The sequence below is a fragment of the Mauremys reevesii genome, linkage group 2 (genome assembly GCF_016161935.1).
Source record: "Mauremys reevesii isolate NIE-2019 linkage group 2, ASM1616193v1, whole genome shotgun sequence".
NCBI classification, from domain to species: Eukaryota; Metazoa; Chordata; order Testudines; family Geoemydidae; genus Mauremys; species Mauremys reevesii.
The window spans coordinates 16,836,702-16,858,082 of NC_052624.1; the positions used below are offsets into that span (position 1 = coordinate 16,836,702).

General features: G+C 38.6%; 1 protein-coding gene across 1 annotated transcript in view; it reads left to right on the forward strand.

Moving 5' to 3' along the window:
* Window positions 1-21,161, forward strand: part of ACTR3B (actin related protein 3B) — a 44,799-nt gene extending 23,638 nt beyond the window's left edge. Inside the window, 11 exon segments of the mRNA XM_039524957.1 lie at window positions 662-772; window positions 2,288-2,368; window positions 2,525-2,613; window positions 2,615-2,630; window positions 4,344-4,487; window positions 5,240-5,375; window positions 5,378-5,412; window positions 9,014-9,106; window positions 17,872-17,997; window positions 18,601-18,684; window positions 19,790-21,161. Of these exon segments, the coding sequence (XP_039380891.1) occupies window positions 662-772; window positions 2,288-2,368; window positions 2,525-2,613; window positions 2,615-2,630; window positions 4,344-4,487; window positions 5,240-5,375; window positions 5,378-5,412; window positions 9,014-9,106; window positions 17,872-17,997; window positions 18,601-18,684; window positions 19,790-19,885 (1,011 nt within the window). The 3' untranslated portion in view covers window positions 19,886-21,161.
* Window positions 21,162-21,381: the final 220 nt, after the last annotated feature.

The window sequence follows — 21,381 nt, forward strand, 5'->3', positions numbered from 1 at the left end:
CCCTGTGCACAGGGTCATCCTATAAGTCCACTTCTCTGTGAGTCAGTTTTTCTTTTTCCTCTAAAGGACCCTTTTCTGTGGGGGATTAATAAAGTAAAGTATATGTTAAATATTCATAAAATACATATCCGATATTACTTCCTTATATATTAGCTTAAGCACCAACTGTGTGCTGGGCACTAAACAAAATGCAAAGATAGCCCTTGCTTACAGGAACTAAAATAATAGATCTATAATAATATAATACTGAAGTCTTGGTTTGTCTTCCTACCTCTGATCATTCATAGATTGCAAAATGCTTACAAAGGGTAAGAAGTATCATTATCCCTAGTTCACAGATGGGGTAACTGATGCACAGGGAGGTGAAGTGCCTTGCCCAGATCACACAGTAAAGCAGTGGCAGAACTAAGAATAGAACCTAGGTCTTCTGACTCCCAGTTCAGTCCCCTATCCACAAACAGAATCATAATGAGACACCCAGGAGAGGATGATGACTTAAAAATTATTGGCTTTCTTTTAAAAGTAGAACAGTGACACAATGTTTATATAGGCTAGTATTTATGGTTCTCATAGAAGATACTAGGATTTTGCTTCTCGTGTTCATTGTATTGTTACCTACTGGCTCATACACTGACATGTTTAAAATGTTCTCTTGCTTCAGTGGCCCATACGACATGGTCTTGTTGAAGACTGGGATCTCATGGAGAGATTCATGGAGCAAGTAATTTTTAAGTATCTTCCTGCTGAACCTGAGGATCATTACTTTTTAATGGTGAGTAATAGAACTGGGTAAGAAAATGCTTCCACAAATGGGAGATGGTATAATTGTGGTGGATAACATTCCCAGCACAAGTAGGTTTTGTTATGTATATAAAGCCTAGAAGACTTTTGTAACTTTTCATTTTTTTATTGCTGTAGAAATAATATATAAAATCATATTAGAGCCAGTTTCCAGTACACTTATGAAGCAGGCTTCTTGGTTTGGGCTTTATTTTTTTTTTAAAAGCTTTGAATGGCTTGATTGAATTACAGATGCTGCTTAAAATAATTGGCTGACTTCAGTCAAACAAAATAAAGCATTACAGCGAAATAGGGGGAAATGTCACTTAGCAATATGCTGTATGTTAGCAATCGTGCACAATTATGTATTACCTTCTGTGAAAGGTTTCTGTTGAAGATGAAATTAGTTACTTAATGCAAAATGCTTTTTTTAAAATCAGTTGTTTTGCATAGGAGGAGATAAATATAAAGAATACATAATTCATAGCTGGATTTTTTTTTAACTAAAGACCACTGTTAAGTAGTTAAGGTCCCAAATTGGATCAGCCTTGAAACTTGTTCATCACTAAACATCAGGCTGTTTATATGAATTGTTTGGAAAGATGGTTGTAATTTATTACACTAAGTAGCTATATGCAACCAGATTTCCTTGTTTGTTTTGCAGGATTCCGCGTAATCTAATTTTAAAAGCAGCAAAGAGTCCTGTGGCACCTTATAGACTAACAGACGTTTTGGAGCATGAGCTTTCGTGGGTGAATACCCACTTCGTCGGATGTGAACACTTCGTATTCACCCACGAAAGCTCATGCTCCAAAACGTCTGTTAGTCTATAAGGTGCCACAGGACTCTTTGCTGCTTTTACAGATCCAGACTAACACGGCTACCCCTCTGATACAATCTAATTTTAGTTTATTTTAAAATTAATGCACATTTTTTCATCTGTTTTCCTTGGTAATTCATCCCCTCCCAGGTAGGAGTAGCAGCAATGTGAAGAATCCTTAGACGTTAAGTCTGCTTCCTGTACATAATGCAGATTATCCCTTATACACCAGTCTTGCAAACACACATACACTGTGTTTAACTTTATTATGGTGAGTAGTCTTATTGAGATCAATGGGACCACTTGCAGTAGGAAAGTGAGGCAGTTGCATAAGTGTTTGCAGGATCAGTGTCTTACTCTGGATGTGTTTCCTCCTTACATGTACTTATATGTCAAAGTCATACTACTTATTGTGTTCACAGTATGTCATTTCTGTTCACATGTCAAACCAAACTTTTTTCCTGCTAATAAGTAATTTTTCAAAGAAATGTTAACAACCATGTTGTGGAAGGTTGGGCCTGTATCTACCCACGAAAGAGTAAATGGATCTGATCCGTTTACCTGGGTCTTATTTGGGATTCTTGAGTGCACTCATAAACTTAAAAATTGAGTTACTGCTGCATCAGGAGCCAAGTTTAATAAGTCTGAACTGCATTAGATATTTAATAAGGTGACTTTTCTTTACAGACAGAACCTCCATTGAACACTCCAGAAAACAGAGAGTATCTTGCAGAAATCATGTTTGAATCTTTTAACATTGCTGTTCAGGTGAACAAAGTGAATCTATACTTCTAAAGTACAGTATAGCTGGAGTATGTATGTCTTCTGCAAGCATATACCTGAAATGTTTGAAGCAGGATCTTCTAAGATTATCTGTTAACGTGTTCTATCCATATCTAAATATTAACTTTGTTTCTTATCTAGGCAGTGTTGGCCTTAGCCGCATCTTGGACTTCACGGCAGGTTGGCGAATGTACATTAACAGGAATAGTCATTGACAGTGGTGATGGAGTAACACGTAATTCCTGTGGTAGGATACAGTTTAAGATCTTAAACTGTTTGTGTGACTGTGAAAGTTTTCTTGGTCTTCAGTTAGTAGACCAATTTTATTTTTTCTGGATTTTATGGATATTAATTGTGACACTGTGGAGGAGTATTGGAGGTTAGGGAAAAGGAATGTGTATATATAATGTGTTAAAGGGACACTGTCATATTAATTTTAGGACCAAACTATAGATAATGCATTAGAAATTTATGCAATAGAGGATATGTAACTATAAATCAGATTTTTAAAATTTTAAACTTTATAGTGGTGATATTTACATACAAAAGTCAGCATTTTTCAAATGATTCTTCATAATGTGGTTACAATAGTTGTGGTTTTGTGAAAAAATTGAAATCCAAGTTCATTAAATACCATTACAGCTCTTTCTCTTTGAGGTCAGTAAGAACTGCCATTCTGGGTCAGACCAATATGTCCATCTAGCCCAGTATCCTGTCTTTCGACATGAAGGCCATGAAAAAGGAGTCAATATGCCTATTGGAGATTCTTATTCTTGTATAAATCCTGTCCATGCATCCTGCTGTATCCATAATTTTCCCTTGACCAATATTTGTTAATATTGCTCAAATTTGGAAAGTTGGTCAGTGTAGTGGATATTCTCACATGATGGAGAGATTTTATCTTTGCCTGAATGTGTAGCACTTTTCTATGTGTTGAGTTCCATATCCAAAAAGTTTTTGGTTGGATATTTGTATAGTATTCTACCTTTCAAATATGGGGTATTTTCTCATGCTGTTGTAAAAAATTTAGAGTACATGTTGCTTGTGTGAAACAAAGGCAAGCTTATATAAACCCAGCACAAGCATCTAGTCAATTTCTAATTGTCTAAACCTCTCAGGATACAAAGATGTAATCATTATTTATGCACTCTAATTTCTGTTCCAATTACGGCATGCAGTATATTTGTGAAACAGGTAATGTGCCTGAATGACATCTAAGTACTGAAATATATTATAGTGCTGTGGGCTCCATTAACATTTTTAAGCTTATTGCATGTTGGTAGTTATCTATACCCTGCAGTATTTGCTATATGGAACTTAAAATGAGAACTATTAGAAACAACACAAGCTTGCCATATGAATAGTCGTTGCTGCGTTTACTATTACTAGCTATGGCCAATATATTACCCTGTTCCTTTTTCTCTTGTCTTTTTTTATTGCCTTTTTCCGGATGCATTTTAAAACATCACTTTTCCTTACTGTGTTTTTTGGTCACTTTCCCTTTCTTTAATAGTTTTTGTTGTTGTCTCTTCGGTATTTTTGTAACCTTTGTTCTTCTCTATCCATTTTTAAGTCTCTCATGCAGGATACCTGCTTTCTCTTCTCATGAGTACTTTTTGCCTTTTTAGATCATTCCTGAAAAAGACCTCATGGTTGGAATGTCTCTATCTTCAGCATGCATTTAAGATTATCCTTTTACTTTTTTTTTTTTTTTAGATTCACTGCTGATTTTTATATTAGATAATATTAAGCATCATCATCAGTTCTGCAAATAGTAATCAAGGGCCTTAGCATCATTAGGGTTTACAGATTTGAGGTCACTTTGAAAAGGTGCCAAAGTTTCACTTTTAGTTTTTTTTAAAAAATCCAAGATGCTGCTGTGTAAAAATGAACATTATATTCTGCTGTTAATTTTTGGTACTTCATACACCAGCTTTTTCTAAGCATTTTTTTTCCATAGGCAGAAGGTTATGTAATTGGAAGTTGCATCAAACATATCCCTATTGCAGGTAGAGATATTACATATTTCATTCAGCAGATCCTAAGGGGGAGAGAGGTGGGAATTCCTCCTGAACAGTCTCTGGAGACAGCAAAAGCCATAAAGGTAAAAATTTGATGTGAAATTTACCTTTCTTTTAAGAGAGGTAGATTTTTGTGTTTCGTTTTAACCAGTGGCCCTTTTTACATATACAAATATAGGAATTGTCTAACTATAATTTCCCTTCTATTTAAGTTCTTCACAAAATGAGGGGGAAAAGATGTAAAGGGGAAACAAGGAGAAATATGAATAATTATCAAGCAAGACTTTCTTTAGAATTAATATGTACTTGTTTTAAAGGTGAAATTGGGATTTGATTCAGGCTTTAGAGTTTGCTTCAAATTTGAACTATGCTAGTTAAGAAAATTCTCCATAAAACCTGGACCTCTGAGTCTTGCATATATTGCATAATATTACTGGGATGATCACCTAATTCTGATCATGCAATGAAATGCGTACAGGTGGACCCTCTGCTTTCAGAGACCCAGCGATTTCAGTGACATTCCATGTAAGCTAAGGAGTTTGCCAGCACGGAGCCCCATTGAAATCAATGGGGTCTTGTGCATCTCTTAATTCAGGATTGGGGGCCTTACCAATTGATTATGTAGGACTTTTCCTGAACACTCTGTTTCTTAAGAATAAGGTTAGAATTGTAAGAACAGTAGTTACCAAATGTGAACCCTAGGTTGATAGATTTAGACCTTGCTTTTGATTCTCCAATTAAGTAATTTTCAGTTTTTCTGAAATATTCCTTAGTGTATTTAACAATTACATATGATCAATTTAGGCAACTTTTAATGCATGGTATTTCTTTACAGGAAAAATATTGTTACATTTGCCCTGACATGGTAAAAGAATTTGCCAAATATGATATAGATCCACAAAAATGGATCAAACAGTACACAGGCATCAATGCAATCAACAAAAATAAATTCATTATAGATATTGGCTATGAAAGTTTCTTGGTCCTGAAATTTTCTTTCATCCTGAGGTAAGAATGATAGTGCCTAGTAATACATTTTTGTGTGTGTGTAAAAAAGCGCAATATAATTCTTGATGCAAGAGCACCACCTTGTGGAAATTATAAATACCAGTAAGTCTTGTCTGAGAGGGCTGGAAGACTTGTGGTTAATATAGGCACAGACGCACAATAATAGGTGAATAACTGCCTAATCCTTTGTTTTTCCTGTGGAGGTATATAATGTCTAAATCTCAGTTTTTCAGAAACATCAACTAAAACAAGAAAAATCTCAGATCTTGACTGAGGCTTTCTTTTTTTTTTTAAATACTGGTTTAAATTAGCAAACTTCATGAATTTTATATTATACAGCATATTTAGTTGTATAATCAAACCCTTTGAATATCACTCCTGCTTATAGCAATTTACCAGAAGTAGTATTTTAATTCTTGGACACTTATATTTGAGGTGCCTTTTAGGTAAGGAAACTCCAATGAACAGATCTTATTATAGTGACGGTCATTGTAAAACTGAAGGCCAGGAGTAGTTAGGAGAAGTGTGGGAATGTCCAACAGGAAATTATGTATGTGATAGAAACCTCCCCCTTTAGAGTAAAGAGCATATACCAGCCTAACAGCACCTTCCTGCCCTGTGATTTGAATAACAGGCTACCCCTCTGATAATGGAATTATGGGTCACGTAACCAGAAATATTCCTTGATTGTATAAGCATAACTGACATGTCATGATGTTTCCCACCTAACAACCAACCCGCCAGCAAGTAGCTCAGTTGCGAGAGCTGTGTCAAGTAGGCCCCCCACGGCAGGAGAAAGAACCCAGTTTATATGACTCAGACAGATGGCTTGTAGGGCGAAGGCTAGGAAGGAGAAGGAAGCAGAGATGTTCACCTTTCTTCCAGGCAGACAGCCTGTGGAGTGTATCCTGTAGGTGGTAGCTAGGCAGGCTTCTGCAAAAGACCCTGAGTGAGGGGAAAAGGACATAATTGACATGTTGAACTTGTGTTAAACAGCTTAATCTGAAGAAATAAAACTGAACCCAGAAAGGAAAGGGATGGAAATCCTGTGGCTGGAAAGTGTTTTCTGGTGCATGGGCCAGTGAGTTATCCCACCTGCTTTAAGTCATGGAGTATACTGCAGTGATTCTGAACAATGCTAAAGCATCTATCCACCCTGAAAACAGTTACTCTTCCTGCTGGGTGTATCTTGTTTAGAGCTCTTATAGGGTACACAGAAGGGTTTTTTTGACATCCAAACTTTAAAGACAAAAAACCGAGAACCCTTTCAGCATCTGTGCAAATGCTTCATGTTTGGTGTAAAGTCAATCATGATCAAAACTGGAGAGATACTGAACATACAGCTAGATCCAAGCTGCAGCATGATCAGGAAAGAGTAGAATAATGCTGGCTACTGGCAGTTGTGGAGATCTGGTACTGACTAATACAAAAATCATATATCTAAAGAGGGGGAAAAACAACAGGTGCAAAATGTGGGAGAATTTAATGTAACAGCTGCATCCATCCCCATTAAAGAAACATTTATTTTCATCTTGTCTCATTAATACTGCCCGAATGTTACTAATGTATGTCACCAAAAACTGTTATAATTGGAAGGAAAGGTTGGCCCCATAAGGGAATCTCTGAAAAGTGATCCACAATATGAAAAAGTTTCACCCATATGTGTCATCTTATGTATTGGCATTGGCTTCAGACAGCACCTCTAAGCCCATATTCATCCCTAGCATCTGTGATCCTTGAAAGTCCTAAGATCTCTGCTCGCTTAATTTTTTTAAAATGTTTTTAATCATTCTTCAGGCCCCTACCATTGTTACAAAGATATGGCAGGCTGGGTGTAGTTTCCTCTGGAGCCTTCTAGCACTGATCTTGACATGACAGGAGGCCAAGTACACTGCCTGCACTACTCCAGAATCCGGGAGCAAAGAATCACTGTAGAATGTCTGATCCCTACCCCAGATTGAATTGGGTTGGCATATCAGCCGAATGTGTCGATTCTGTTAAAACACAAAACTAAACAAAAAATGCTTCAGTCCATTTATGCCACACCATGCTGCAGGGTCTGCAAGAAACATATCCTGTGACATTTTTAATAAACACACCACAGGAGGTCCCTGCTGTAGTGAAATGCTTTGTCATCTATTGGAGTGACTTGCTCACTGACTTGTAACTCTCTATTACTCTGCCACATGTGAGCAAAGTCTATCATTAATTTAGGCTACAAGCTACTGGTGTGTAGTGCTTGTGTACACGTACTTGTGTTGTCACTCATCGAGCTAGAGCAAATATAAATAACGATGTAGCAGTGGGAGCGTGGGGAGTGGTAGTAAAGAGACAGCAGAGCTGTGCCAAGTACATATCCTTGGTTTCACAAAGGTTTGTATTCAGCAGGGCTCAGCTGTACCTCTGCTGCCACTACTAGTGTTACTGTGTCTACACTACTGTTTATACTCTCGCTAGCTCAGTGATGGCCAGCTCAAGTATGTGCATGTGAACAGTGGAATCACACCCCTAGCTCGTAGTGTAAGACAGCCTTAGAAAAAACATGTCCATTAAGTCTAACTTACATAAAGATATTGGGACACTTGAATGTTTGGATACCAGGGCATTTGGATGTTAGCCAAGTTTGCATTTAACCTAGTGTATGCTTGGGCATGTACAGATAAGAACAAGACTTATACCTTTTTTTTGTTTTTTTGTTTTGTTAAGGGGAATTAAACTAATGTTAATGCAGTATTGGAGTGATCCATGCTAACGTTGTGGCTCTCTGTCCGCTCTAGTGGCCAGATCATTTATATAGGTTTGAGTCTGCTACTGCCTCTGAGCTAGTGGACCTTATTCATTATCTCAGTAAACTTTCAGATCCAGAGATCCAACGTTCAATCCCTGCAGACAGCAGAAGAGGAGCATTGTTACGTTAGGGTTAAGATGTCTAGCACTGAAGTCAGAAAATTCCAAATCTCTCTCCTGCCTCAACGTTAATCTATCCATGCTGCATATTTGTTATGTCTTCTTCTGTCCCTCTTCCTTAAATGTAAATACTATTAATATGCGCAATATGGCTGAGTTTAATATTGCAGAAGAGCTCATAATTAATTTCCTAAAGCATGAGTGCTTGATTTCTCAATCTTAATTTTTGTATACTTCCTAAATATATATATATATATATATATATATATATATATATATATATATATATATATATATATATATATTATATACACACACTTGAACTTTAGTTATTGTGTATGTTTACATATCTGTAGATAGACCCTCAATATATCAACTCTTGGCAGTGAAATACACCATTTGGAGTTAAGGCAGGGCAAATATTAAGATTAGTCTAAAGATTTGAGTGAAACGAAGCCTATATTTTGCTACAACTGTAAAAACGTTTAACACCTCTGTGGCATTATTTCCCTTTTATTTATATAGAAAAGAGTTTATTTTGGTCACTACAAGTACATACCATATTTAATAAGTAGAAGCAACATCAGCCCCTGTGAATTTTTTACAGAAAAATGTTGCTGTAACATATTGTTCATGGAAATTAACTCTAGAGTCCTCTCATGTCATTTGTATGTCTGTATTCCACTTCTTTTAGCTTGCTAATCCAGATTTTATGGAATCCATTTCGGATGTAGTTGATGAAGTTATACAGAACTGTCCCATTGATGTTCGTCGTCCATTATATAAAGTATGGTCTTTTGGGGGTAAGACTGACTCACTTCACCTGAAAATTAAAGTTCCATATTCTCACAATGAACTATTTAATTATGTAAGAACCATTCCCATCTGGTATGGGAAGGGAAAGTTCTAGGTATAAGTACTACTAGAAAAAAACTTTTTTGGGGAATCCAAATAACTTGGATTTCTCATTGAAAGGTACTTAATATTTACTGCTTTTCATTTTCGAAGCACTTGAATTCTTGCAACAGCCATGTGAAATTGGTAAGTGTTATCTCCATGTTACCAATGGAGGAACTGAGCAGAGAAGTTAAGTAACCTGCCCAAGCCACATGTGGAGTCTGTAGCAGAGCTGGGATTATAACTTGAGTTCCTAGAAATTTATTAATATACCATGGTTTGGAAACCTGTATGTTTTTGGTAATCTTGACTCTTGCATTTCCCCCTTCCCTCCCCCGCCCCAATAGCTAAATACTGAAGCTAGATATTAAAATATGTAAAGAAGAAAAAATAATGATGTAATCCAGGCTGTTAACCCTGTATATGTTTATCAGGCCTCAGCCAAGAGAGATCTTTGTTACCAGCTTGTTAGAATATGAAAATGGAGATTCCTTAACTACAGCCCATAAATCCTCAGTCTGACTTTAAAACATAGGCCTGCAGTGAGCTTTCTCTCTGAGTTGGAAGGATAACCTATGTTGCTCATTGTTTTTCACCATTGCAGCTGTAGGTTGTTTTTGGTCACAAATGGGCAACAGTGATCTCTGCTCACTGTTTAAGGTCTCACTTGAAAAATAGAGTTTCAGGGTGCAGTATCTCCCTGCTGCTTAGAGTGACCAGATGTCTTGATTTTATAGGGACAGTCCCAATTTTTGGGTCTTTTTCTTATATAGGTTCCTATTACCCCCCCACCCCCGTCCCGATTTTTCACATTTGCTGTCTGGTCACCTTACTGCTGCTGCACTATGGGATCAGCATTAGGTGTGAATCTGTGTTCTGTTATGAGACTTGAGCTCTAGCTCCCAGCTGAACTATCCTGACAGCTTCTGGTAGCACATTCTGCTTCTGAACTAGAGAGTCATGTCTCTCCCCCAAGCTGTAAGATACTTTCCACAGTATGTGGCACAAAGGAGTTCTACTTGTGCATATCTGTTGGAATGTGGAGGGTTAAGAACAATTATGGGTGGTGGAAAATTTTCCTCTGAAGTCTTCTAACGTATCATGTCATTTAAAACCCTTTCTGTAGGTTGCTTAAAAAATGAATGCACTGAATGATAGGTAGGTGGCACTGTCTGACCATCATACTGTGGATGTTTTCAGGTCCAATAACCAAATATGGTGATTTGTGAATTACAAATGAGGATTGATTCTGCAGCGGTTCTCAGCTCAATTGTCATCATTTTCTTTTCTGCATTTTTGGTTCTTCCAAAACTATGTGAAGCTTTGGAAATGTTATTGAGAACCTCGCTAATCTGTGCGTTAGCAAATAGAAAATCCACAGTTGGCAGTTTAATGGGAGTGCAGAGCAGGGAGGCTGGCAGGAGGGGCCAGTGCTGGTGGTGATGCCATTAGGTCCATGTCACATCATCTCTTGGCACTGAGTTTTGACTACAGAAGTTAAACAACTTATTTCTATCTTTCTTCCTGCTACTCAGCATGGGGCACACCATCCTATCAGTATTGTTGCCATAGTGCAGCCACTGCAGGAGCATTAAGGAGGAACCCTTCTCTTCCTCTTCAGTGGCAGCTCTTAAGAGAGCCTGTGTCACTTCTTTACTCTATGGCATTCAGCCCAGCTGTTGGGAGAGATTAAAGATGGGTGCTGCTATCTCCCTGTGCTAAGGAGAAAAGATCTCCCGATAGCTCCAACCTCCACTTGTTCTCATCCAGTGAGAAGTGATGTGCATTCCCTTAGCAGGCTGTGAAGTGTATGACTACATACTGCACATGGATGACTAAAAATGGTGGTGATGGACACATGCTCCAAGTACAGTGTGTTCAGATGCTGCATAAAGTATCTTAGACTTGACTTACCCACACAGTCTGGGTCCTTTCAAGGCTTCTGCTTATGCCAAACTCTGTGGTGGTTTTACAGTTCAGACAAATGGGGACTAGGATTGAGCAATGCCCATTTTAGTTTGTTACAACTGGAATTTGACCCCTATTCATTGTTATGAAGAACGAGTACATGAACCAGTTACATCACCTAAACCTTTGCTGTTACAAATTATAAGTGAGTGGGGACTATACCCAAAACAAATGATTGTCTGCTTGTACAAAATTTAGTGTAAAAAGTAGGTTAAACTTTACATTATTGTTATTTGAGATGATCTGAATTAATCTGTATGATCTTGGAATTTGCTAACAAATTGTTAAATTGATTCTGTGGTAATGTCTTAATTTATTTGGACATTTGTTCAAATATTCTACGGTCTGATTGGAGACTTACTATTGATGTAGTCTGGTTACAGGCTTGACATACTGTGCCTCTCTTCTTCTTAAGGGATGTGTACAGTGGAGATGGAGGTGTCATTTCCAGTTGGGGTAGACATATCTGTGCAAGCAGGCTAAAGACAGCAGTGAAGCTGTGACTGCACAGGCGGTGGGGCAGGCTGGCTGCCCCAAATGCAATCCCATCTGAAACCCCAGGTGCATACTCGGGGCAGCCAGCAGGTGCTGCTACGCTGCTGTTTTTAGTGTATTTGTATGTCTACCCAAGCTGGAAATTACACCCAAATGTTAAGTATGTACTGAAAATGTACTTTTAAGGGGATTTTAAGTCCTGTTTGTTCATGTCTAAAAGTCAAGTTTAGTTCAGAAATACATTGTTGATTACAAGGCATCCTCCTGACATGCAGTATAGTTGTAATAGGATTTTAATCAAATAATTAAAATATGGCTCCGGTTGTGACTCAATTTATTTACCTTTTACCTCTAAATAGGTTGTTTTCCTACATTGAAGTTTTGGGAGAGGAACCAGTCTAGTTGCTTTCATAGATTAATTAAAAGAATAAGCAAACAAATATGAAGGTAAAAAAATCACTATCCAATTTACTTCTGACTTCCCCAAACTAATGAAATATAACACAATGAAATGATCAAATTAAGGTTACAATTGAAATTCAATCAATAGATGCGTAGTTCAATTTATCTAGCTTGCCAATACAAAGATTATTAAATCAGTTTATAAAGTTAACATAAGAATTACTTCGGTGCTTCCAAGGGAATTAAGGAAGAATGCCTTTCTTTTATCTAATAAATTGAGCTAAGAGTTTGCTAAAAGCAGAAGTGCTACAGCAGCGCAGCTGCAGCTGTAGCGTAGATGTTTCCCATGATGATGGAAGGGGCTTTTTGGTCTATGTAGTTAATCCACCCCCTGATGGTAGCTAGGTTGACAGAAGAACTGTTCCATCAACCTAGCCGCATGGACACTGGGGTTAGGTCAATCTAACTACGGTGCCCAGGACATGACATTTTTCACACCCCTGAGCAAAGTAGCTAGGTCAATCTAATTTTTAAGTGTACACCAGGTCACAGGCGCCCGCGGGCACCATGGTGGCTGCCGGGGCGTCTAAGTGCACCCGCGTACTGGCCGGCGGATGAGAATCCGCCGAAATGCTGCCGACAAGCTGCGTCATCCAGAGGCGTCGCTGCCGAAGTGTCACCGATTTTTTTTGGTGGTATTTCAGCGGTGACGCCTCTGGATGACGTCGGTGATGCCTATTGACGTTGCTGCTTGTCGGCGGAATTTCGGCGGATGCTCGTCCGCCGCCACGGTCCTCCATGGCTCATCGTCAGGTGCCCGCCAGATAAAAAAGGTTGGGGACCACTGTCATAGCATCTGGAATTCATGTGATTGGTCTGAGCTAAGAACTAGTTCTAGTGTTGTAAATAACTTGAGCTTGTTTCATGTGCAAGGGGAGGTGGTCGTTTTCTTCTCTCTGTTAGTTGTAGACTTAAGGCTTGGCTTAGCTGATGGTCAGTCTTTCACTTCTTCTCCGGATGGCTGGTCCAGGGAAGATAGCAGGATACAGGTTCAGGTGTTGATGCGAGAGAATCCCCGCTTTCCTTCTGCATGGTTAGTCTTGTAGAGGGTTAAGTGTCCCCTTGCCTCAGGGACCATCCTTTTCCACTTAGAGATTCCAGTGTGTTGGCTATAGCTCGTTATGGACCAATCATTTGGTTTCTTGATCTGAGGTCATAGTAGAAGATTCCAATCGATATTTTCTTGCAAAATCTGTTGCTGACCATAAGCCGATGTCTTCATTGTAAGCAGCACATGTAAGAGGCTGGTATGAGGAGATGGCAAGAGACTTCTGTCTAATGGAATAAGGCCCATTCTCACTTCGCTAAATATAATTAAAGGTTAATTGTCAATTATCCTTTCACACACTTCCACTCATTCCTTGTGACAGTAAACATGACAGGGCAAAAGGGACTCTGAGAGGGGGCCAACCCCAGGATGAGTGCATGGCCTACTCCAGTGCCCTTTCACCTAAAATCAGAGCTGCTTTAGCATTCCTTAGTATAAACTCCATTTAGCATTTGACCAAATAAAGTTATCCAAGCCCAAACTCAAGTCTGGACCATGTTCCCTACAGCAAAGTACTGTCTAACCTTTTGTCTGAGTGTAATACTTTGTGTGTGTAATTATCCGAATGATAATATTTGCTATTTGTATATCACTTTATCTTAAAACTGCTTTACAAATATTAAACCCCATAACGTTTCTGAGAGGCTGGTAAGTATTGTCCCTTTTAACGGAGAACTGAGACAAAGAAATTAATTGACTTGCTGAAGGATTCTGGAGGATTCTCTGCAGCTTGAGGTCTTCAAACCACAATTTGAGGACTTCAATAACTCAGACATAGGTTAGGGGTTTGTTATAGAAGTGGATGGGTGAGATTCTGTGGCCTGCATTGTGCAGGAGGTAAGGCTAGATGATCATAATGGTCCCTTCTAACCTTAAAGTCTATGAGTCTAAGTCGCATGTGGCTTCAACTGATTTTCCGTTGTTGCCCAGCAATAAGTCCTATTAGTGCACCATGCACAGCTTGCATCAAATTTCTGTGGTATGTTCAACCAGTTTTATTTCAGGTAATCAATAGGAAGGAGAGACCCATTTGACAAGCTTTTGAAAGTGAGAAGTTGAAACTCTGGTAAATATGAAAGGCAATGAAACCTGTTCAGCCTAGTACAGCAAGGGCTGGGAGATGTCTCATCTGTACCATCTCTCAGACTTCAGTATCCCGGGGGGTGTTTGCTTAATGTAAGTGTAAGGGAAGTCTTTTCTTCCTGACGGTCACTTGAGAGCAGTGGTTTTTAACCTGTGGTCCTCGGACCTCTCAGTGTGTGCAGACTATGTCTAAGATTTCCAAAAGGGTCCGTACCTCGATTCAAAATTTTGTAGAGGTCCACAAATGAAAAATATTGAAACCCACTGCTTTAGAGGGTAATGTGTTCTCTACTTGGAGGGGTGGAATTAATTTTCCTACTTGTCCCTGAAATGTGAACTCACATGGGGCTCACTGTATCGTTCAGTCCATCCCGTGTAGCTAGTCTTGCATATACACCTCTACCTTGATATAATGCTGTCCTCGGGAGCCAAAAAATCTTACCGTGTTATCGGTGAAACCGCGTTATATCAAACTTGCTTTGATCCACTGGAGTGTGCAGCCCCACCCCCCGGAGCACTGCTTTACCGCATTATATACGAATTCGTGTTATATCGGGTCATGTTATATCAGGGTAGAGGTGTATATGTTATTTGTCCATTAAGGAAAAGCACTTTTTAAAACCCACTTCTTATCTTTTTGAAAAATAAGATCTTTTAACTGGATCTGTCTGGCTCCTGAGCAATATCAGTTTGCAGTGGGTCCTGTGGTCTGCTTAGGTTTCTTCTGAGTCTACAGATTCTCCATGTTCAAGCACAATATTTTAAAAATCTTGATTAAAAGAATTGCCTGGCTGAGAACAGCTGTTTAGACTTCACCTTCCCTGACAGGCTTCCTCTAGAAGGCTGAAGAATTCCAGGGCATGTCACTGTGGTGAAATGCTGAGGTTTTTAGTATGACCAGTCTTTTTTAACATGCTTCACAGAAGTCTTTCGCTCTAGTAGCGTTTGGAATGTAATGCTGAGTTCTACCTGGTAAAATATCCAAGACCAATAAGGTTTTGGGGTTTTTTTAGTATTTACATTTTTTTTTTTTTAGGAGGAGGGTGTTGGCAATTTGCTTTGCCCTTGATTTCTAGATGGTTCTGATGCTTTGGTTGAGTGACAAAAATGTATGCAGATTCTTTTTGCCTTGTGCACAAAAAAGTTTGGGCTTTTATTCTCCTGGGGGAAAACAGATCTCATGAGTTCAGGCAGTGTGTTGAAGCCTAGATGTGAACACAGCTGTCTTCTGCCAAGGCGGTCTTAGGTTTGGCCCAGCACTGGCAGCCACACATTTAACAGAGGAACTCTGAGAGATTAACTAATAGTCTATTACCAAGTGTGATCTAATGTTTTTTTAAAAAAAAATTGGTATAGCAAATGTGCCATTAAAGAAATACTTAAGATCTGCAACAAATTTGATGTGGCTTGTCCAGATATCAGTTGAGATGCTTCACTATTTTCCCAACATGTTTTAATGTCTCTGATGTTCTTCATGTACAGTCATTTAGAAATATTTTCTGTGTTCTGTTATAGTATAGCCAAGTTGGAAGTACCTTCTGAACAATGTGTAATTTGCCACTTTAAAAAGTTTGCTGTAATAGCAACAGTAGCAGTGGGAGGATATTAGGTTTGTAGTTAGTTGCACACTTCCTTTCTAGGAAGACCATTTTAAATCATGTGCTCTATAAGACTCTTAAAAATCTCTTTTTTTTTTTTTTTTTAGTTATAGCAATATTGCTCTCACAAGAAATCTATAGCTGAACTTGCTTAAATCCTGAACAGAATTATCACTGTCCCTCTCTATGCTATCTTCCAAGCAATAGATTTTTATGGCATCTTCTTAATTGCCATGTCATCAAATAAGTTCCAGTGGTCCTTTTTTTAAAAAAAACACCTCTCAGTTTTCCTTTTGCATATTGAACATGCAGCTAGTAACTCATCTGGACAGAGAACAGACCTTGCTTGATTTTTCTGCACTTCATTTTGGTATTTGCTGCAGCTGCTCTGGTTTTGATGGCAGATTCAAGCTTTTTTTACAAAAAAAATTTCAACTCTTTATTGTTTTTTTTCAAGGACCTCTTCTCCATAGCATTCTTTTTTTTGCTTATGTTATTAAATGTAATCTGAATGAACCCCCGAGTCACACTTTTTCTGTCAACAGGATTTTATGACAAATGCCCAGATTATCATCATAAACAGAGAAGCAAGCTGTTCTCTTATTTTACAAGGGAAAACAAGGTTTTCTTCTATCCATTATTAAAATAACCCCAAGCAGTTAATTCCGCATCCTGCAAGATGAATGTTTATTACAGATGTCATGGACTCCAGGACTTTATTTTAAAAAAAATTGACATGGGGACTGGATAGTTCAAAGGATTGATACAGGGAATCTTTCACTTCTGGTTCATTGGCTGAATTCCATTCTAGGTCTGTGGTGTAAAAAAAACTGTTACCATTTGATAGAAGCTTGGTCTGCATGAAATGAGTGCCTGATCACATTTAGTTAAGTTCCTAGTAGATGTGGTCCGCACCACAAAAATGATTGCAGTAAGTACTAATTGGCACCTTTGTTTGCAATTGCAGTAGATTGAATGGACACAGGCTGAGTTTCTTTCTGACCCTTATGGAGGATGTCTTCAGTCAGGGATTAGACACTTTGTAGAGGTGCTTGCTGTGCCACTGCCTGGGCTGTGTTAGATACACAGGATTTAAGTTTCCAGGGACCTGTTTGTCAAATTCTAAAGCACTGAAACAATTTCATTAATTCTCAGAGTTGCAGGACAGTAAGTGAATGTACATGTGATTTTTAAATGTCCTGTATTTAGTGTCTTAACACAATCCATTGGAGTGCACAGGACCAGACTAGTGGGCTTTCAATAGGGCCCTGAAAACCTATGGCAGTACAAGACAATCAGGTAGAGGTGGGCACCCTCTGAAGTAAGACACTTAAAGAAAAGAGAAGTCTGGGATATTGTACCTCTCTCTGTTATAGAGTTTGTTGGCCAGGTACCTTTGAAATCATGAAGTGACACAAAACTCAACAGTAACTATACTTGGAGGGCTGGGTCTGAAAAGGTCAATTGGTTAATGAAATATGTAACTTGTCGTTGTTATGATTTCCCAAAACAAATAAAGCTTTAGGTTTGTCATGGTATGACACCAAGAATAAAACTCCTTATCTGGATTGTTGCCAGTAACTTCACTGATGATGCAGTATAGAATACATGTGCTTTTATTTATGCAGCTATATTGCTTTTGCATGAGGGTAATAAAACTTTAAAAACACACTAAGCAGAAGTGGCTACCAATAAGCATGTACATGGAGCACCAACATGCCATTTTAATGTCTGTTTTTCTCTTTTTAATCACATACTTGTTTTAAAACCCTGAAATGTAGCTCAAAGCTGGTATTTTTAACATTTTTTGTCAAGCATAAAGTGAAATGTAAAGAAACCAATTCAATAAAACTGACTTGCCTCCAAGTAAGACACAGTTGCAGGCCTGCTGTGTGAACCAGGGGGTGGGGTATTTTGTATATTTTGACAGCTTCCGAACAGTTCTTGTTGGGAAATTGACTTTTGCATGTCAAGGAAGAGTTTCTTGTCTTTGTCTTGTAGAATGTGGTTCTTTCAGGAGGATCCACAATGTTCAGGGATTTTGGACGTCGACTACAGAGAGACTTGAAAAGAGTAGTGGATGCAAGATTGAAACTTAGCAAAGAACTCAGTGGTGGTCGGATAAAGGTGAACAAGAATTTCAAATATATCAGTTACATGAGTGAGTGAAATGAATGTGGATGCTTTAAAGCAACTATTGCGTTAATTAATAGGAGATTTCATTTCTGCATAAGAACCTGGGGAGCATGGGACATATGAGGGTAACCAGATGTAGAGTTCATCTGTGTCTGCACCATATTAATAAAATTACGTTGTATGCACCATTAAAACAGGTGGTTAACCATACACCTGATGGTGCAGTGGCAACCTGTTGTATTGCTTTATAGGAGACTAAGCAGCATCAGGGGTCCCTTCTCTCAATGACAATGGAAACTAGGTGCAGAGTGATAATAGAACTTAATCTCTAGTGGGGAAGGGTGTGTCCATTGCAGTGCTCTTCAATGTATGGTATAACTCAGGGCATGGAACTTCATTAACAAGTCCTGAGGAGGCGCTGAGACCTGCTTTCCTGAAGGAAGGTGTGGATTGTGTGCTTTGCAGTGTGGGTGGAGGAACATGGGAGCTTCCAGCCCTGGGTAAAGATGTGTGCCTCTCTCATTCAGAGAAGAGACCCTTGCCAGCAAACTAAAATCATATGACTGACTAAATTTGAACCATTTTACTTTCTAGCCCAAACCGGTTGAAGTTCAAGTGATAACACACCATATGCAGCGCTATGCAGTTTGGTTTGGAGGTTCCATGCTTGCTTCAACAGTACGTCCTTATGAAAATCCTTCTGAATTGTCCTTTCTGTGCAATTTTTCTGCTATTGGACATGTTTGATATGCATACACAGTTTAATATGCTTTCACTTTGGTGAAATGGTACATGCTATACTGAAACTTAACTTATTGGGCCAAATCTTGGAATCTTTACACAGTTTTTAATTGGCAAAAACCCTCATTGAACTGATGAGTTTTATCTGATTAAGGACTTCAGAATCTGACTGACTTTTGAAATATCCTGTATTTGACATTTATAACATGGGATCATCTGGATTCCATAAATTAGGGCTTAAGAATTGCAGAGACTCTTGGGATTCAAGGCCCAATCCTATCTTATTAATCATAAGCGAAACAAATACAAGAAAATTGGGCACAATTTATACTGGCTTCACTAGACCCTTCCCCAGACAGATTTCCACTCATTAACTTTCATTTGATTCCCTGAAGAGTTCCTAGCTTGCTCTATTCTTAAGGGGATAGCACCCTGTTCAAGCACTGTAATCCAGAAAAAAGACAGTTACATAGATAAGCCTTGGAAAAGAGAAGACTAAGGGGGGGATATGATAGAGGTATATAAAATCATGAGTGATGTTGAGAAAGTGGATAAGGAAAAGTTATTTACTTATTCCCATAATACAAGAACTAGGGGTCACCAAATGAAATTAATAGGCAGCAGGTTTAAAACAAATAAAAGGTAGTTCTTCTTCACTCAGCGCACAGTCAACTTGTGGAACTCCTTACCTGAGGATGTTGTGAAGGCTAGGACTATAACAATGTTTAAAAGGGAACTGGATAAATTCATGGTGGCTAAGTCCATAAATGGCTATTAGCCAGGATGGGTAAGAATGGTGTCCCTAGCCTCTGTTCGTCAGAGGATGGAGATGGATGGCAGGAGAGAGATCACTTGATCATTGCCTGTTAGGTGCCCCAGAGGGAGTGAACCTGGCATTGGCCACTGTCGGTAGACAGATACTGGGCTAGATGGACCTTTGGTCTGACCCAGTACGGCCGTTCTTATGTTCTTTACTGGTGTACAGTTTTATTGACAGGTTTCTGCAGTTTTATGTTTTTGATTTATTTTTGTTTTTTCTTAGCCAGAGTTTTTCCAAGTATGTCACACCAAGGAGGACTATGAAGAAGATGGCCCTAGTATTTGTTGTCATAATCCTGTCTTTGGAGTCATGTCATAACACTTGTCTAATGGAAGTCATGGGTCAGATATCTTGCTGGTGAAGAAACTCTTCTGAAATGGAAGAAGGCAGCAGTTACTGTAAATACTGAAGCAAGATGTGGACGTTCATCTCTTGGAGCTTTTGGATCTCATAGTGCACTACATATGGCCCAGAACCATTTCAGTGAAAGCCAATTATGTGCCAACTGCCTTTAAAGCCTATCTCTATTTCCTTCCTAAATATGAGCTTCTAGGTAATAGGCAAGTCTCTGTTTAGGAGAATGTGCAAAACAGTACTGGAGTCAGTCTAGGTGATTATAACATTGTCTTACTGCCTCTGGAAAGGAAAAAGGATTTAAGCCTTTCCTACTTAGGTCGTGATCCTGCAATCCAACTTCAATAGATGGATCGCTGTGCCTGTGTGGAGTCCTGTTGACTTCAGTGGGACTCTGCATGGGTATAAGTGTCCACCTGCACAGATTACATTGCGGGATTGGGGCCTTTCTTTGTACATAAATGTTCTAAACTTGGAATACAAATGTAGGTTTCACATTATTTTCAATTTTAGGATGTTGAGAGGGTGAAATGACCAGTTCTAAGCACAAAGAGCTATCCGTGGCATGGAGTGATGTTACAAGTTTCCAATTGTGAGGCATGTATTGGATTTGTACTGGTGTGTCTTGGTGCCAAAACAAAAAAAACAACTTTTTTTGTTTTGCCACGTGTGCTAGAAAATGGTATTTTGTTTGAGTGACATGAACTTTAAGCAGTTTACTGGATTGTTTGAGATTTATTACAGCCTATATATTACTTTTTGTTATGTTTGAATTTTCTGAAGCTATTTTATAGACAATTAAATTTTGTTTTGGTGTTGGTGAGTGGTGTATGAAATGCTGCCTTGCACCAGTGAAATAAAAGCTGTTAATGTCTTTACAAATACTGTTGTAGTTTGACTGACTTATAAATTCCTTTACCTCTGTTTTATGTTTGCCAAAGTTATGTTTATAATTCCCAGGGCAGCTTTCCATATGTTTATCAATGTATATGATGCACCTATTGCAAACTGTAGGTGTAGGTACATAATTATTTAAATCACTTACATTAAATCAGATATAGAATGATAAAGTATCGACCTAGGGTCTCAAAGAACTTGGCAAAAAACTCCCATTCCACCCAGTTCAGGTCACCTCCTTAAGCAAAAGCCCAAGTAAATGGAAAGCCTGGGAACCAGTGCTTGAATGTCAATGAATTAGAACTGTCAAAAAATCAGAGGAAATTAATCCTGAAATTAATCCATTGAGATTAATCCATTGCCCTGCTTCCAGCTCCCACATGTGAATTCTAAAGGTTATTAGTAAAGTCTCTTCAGCTGGTCTCTACCAAGGTGGTAGGTGAGGATAGAGGTGGACACATAGTCTTAGGTGCTCCAATACGAAGGTGATGGGGCAGATTAGTGAGCCTAAACATAAAACGTAGGATTTCATTGAACAAAACCAGTGTTGACAGTTAAAGTAG